This window comes from Montipora capricornis, chromosome 10, assembly GCF_036669925.1.
Source record: "Montipora capricornis isolate CH-2021 chromosome 10, ASM3666992v2, whole genome shotgun sequence".
NCBI classification, from domain to species: Eukaryota; Metazoa; Cnidaria; class Anthozoa; order Scleractinia; family Acroporidae; genus Montipora; species Montipora capricornis.
In genome coordinates this window covers 55,456,209-55,458,708 of record NC_090892.1, presented here as the reverse complement: position 1 = coordinate 55,458,708, position 2,500 = coordinate 55,456,209, and the positions used below count along the sequence as shown (strand labels likewise).

Below are 2,500 nucleotides of genomic sequence, written 5' to 3'. Positions count from 1 at the left end.
GTTAAATATATACTCTTCGTATTGGTCGTCAGATGGAGGCTCCCAACACTCATCCGATTCAAAAATCGTGGAACAAATTTTAAAGTTTGAACTTTTTTTTTCAGCAGCCAGATTAATCTTCATTTGCATAATTGCCCAGAGAAAGCCGTGGAATGCCAGGTGCCGGGCTGCAAGCGGGTTATTAAGCGCAAAAATACAGCTGCCCATGTGGTTGAATCAGCTGTGTCTCATTTTCGACTTCAGTCTGGAGAGATACAGCGTTTGCGCCGCGAAATCCACAGCGTTTGCGCCGCGAAATCCATGAAAAGGTAATATTTAATTCCTCGATGCGATAGCATATTTCATTAATCATTCCTGTAAGTAGTAGATAAAATATGAGCGGGAGATCTGTATGGGCGTTTACAATGGCGGGCCGATAGGCGAGCCATTGCAAACGTCGATACAGATCGGACGCGAATATTTTGTCCTGCTAATGCAAAGTATTGTTATTTTAATCAGTAGAGATCTAACGGTATATCAAAAGTTAATGAATACCAATTAGCTGAGCAGGAGTTTGTATCAAAAGTTATTCTACTGTTTAATAATTCAGTTGATTTGTTTTGGAGTTTACTGTTGTGTACATGTGATCTGAATACTGTGCTGGGATTGGTTTGCACCCTCATGAATTATTAAGACATTTTACAACTGATCATAGGATCGCCCTATCAGGCTAATTTATAACTACAGTAGAACCTCCTCTAAGCGACCTACGAACATGTTGAAATTGTTTCGCTTCTGATGTTTCACAACAGCTATAAATCCTTAAAGCCTTGTAAATGTTAAGAATGAACTGAACATAAACTAAAGAGAATTGGATTGCGAGGATTTAATTTTACAGACCGGTAATTTACATGTTAACAAGCTAAGTGTGAAAAGCAATAGACCTGAGACCACAGAAGAGTCCGTAACTTTTGCGTTGGTTGTTAACGGTCGTATCATCTCGCAAGTGCCAACTCACGCGGGAATTATGGGGTGACCGCGTCTGATCTTCTAGTTCTATTAGATCAGCAAATCAGCAAAATCAGTCCCAAATTTCGCCTCCTTGAAGATCTGTAGACAACAGAGTATATATATGCATTTCTTCTATTCACGCAGAAAGCGAATTTGGAGAAAACTTCGGTACTTCAAAGCAAGTTCTATCTCTTTTAATAATAACCAGGGATGCGATGCTACAACACCCCACTGATTATCCAATTTCCGCTCTATATCCATTACGTCGTCGCTTACGGGAAGTTAAAAAGCAAATGAAAATTCGCGATCTCCTATACAGGAGGTTCCCAATATGCTAATGTGATCTGTTATTTTCGAAAACTAGGGGAGGAGTTGTGAAAAGATGGTCGGAACGTTTGCTATATTCTCTATTAGAGTTACAACCACCGCAGCACCTTTCCATATCTAACGTGAGAAAGCCATGTGTCTTTATTGGATGCTTGATACACCAAGCTCAATTCGATTCTCACGATGAGGAATTTGCCTCGCGAGGTGAATTGCTCACCAAAAGTTCCCCGCACACGGTGAGGAAACGGCTGAGCAAACCGCCACGCTCTTTCCTCAAGTAATCAAACCTTTTCTCTCATATTATTAGAGCAACCCACAAAATCAATATGGCCCGAAGGAAAAACATTCGGCATCATTTCGATGGACTATAGAGAAGTTTTTGGAGTTTCATGCCCTTCACAGGACCAAGCAAGAACCCTTAACGAGCCAAGCCTTTATTAAAACTGGCCACAGATGGAGGGGTGTCATCGACAACAACAGTGTCTTCTTACAACTGCGCGCAGCTGCTAATCCTGTAACAGCACATATAAGGTACAACCCGAAAATTTCCAAAACATAAATCAAATCAGGAAACTATTTCTCTTGTTCTCCATTCACGATTCAGAGAGTCCCCAACAGGGGTTTTGGGGAACAAAGAACATGGCTAATTTGAACGGGTAACACGGGAACAATGACAAAATATTTAAGGGAACAAAGGAACATAAACAATTTTAGAGATCAAAAAGCTGGGAACAAGTTAGAAAGTAATTTCGGGAACAAGGGAACCCAAGCAATTCTTTCAAGGGAACAAGGGAACAAGGACCCCCCATCCTACACTTGGAATGGTGATTAACCAAATTATAAACGAACTCACAAAAAGAACAACGTAAAACTTCTGGAAGCGATGATAATGGAAGAAAAGTATTATTCTTTTTCAGCAAGTAAAAATATAATCTTTTGTTTGACTAGGTTTGTTTTGATGCCTGGCGAGCACACCAAGGACAAGATTGTGGATGTTGGACGCGTCACTCTCAAAGAAGGGGACATGTGGGGTGCGCGTGTGCCAGATATGAAGAGATTCATTGATGGAAATGGAAATCTGGCCGTTAAATTTATAATAAACTATCTGGAATATTAATTTATGCTATATTCGTTTAATTAATTAGGACTCCATGTAGAATACGCAATTTCATTGCTCCATTTA

General features: G+C 40.1%; 1 protein-coding gene across 1 annotated transcript in view; it reads left to right on the top strand.

Moving 5' to 3' along the window:
• The window catches only part of LOC138021865 (TNF receptor-associated factor 5-like), a 20,740-nt gene that overhangs the window by 17,063 nt on the left and 1,177 nt on the right, over nucleotides 1–2,500 (top strand). The window contains exons 3-5 of the mRNA XM_068868886.1: nucleotides 105–282; nucleotides 1,625–1,848; nucleotides 2,266–2,500. The exon at nucleotides 2,266–2,500 is cut by the window's right edge and continues 1,177 nt beyond it. Of these exons, the coding sequence (XP_068724987.1) occupies nucleotides 105–282; nucleotides 1,625–1,848; nucleotides 2,266–2,434 (571 nt within the window). The 3' untranslated portion in view covers nucleotides 2,435–2,500. The remainder of the gene's footprint in view (nucleotides 1–104; nucleotides 283–1,624; nucleotides 1,849–2,265) is intronic.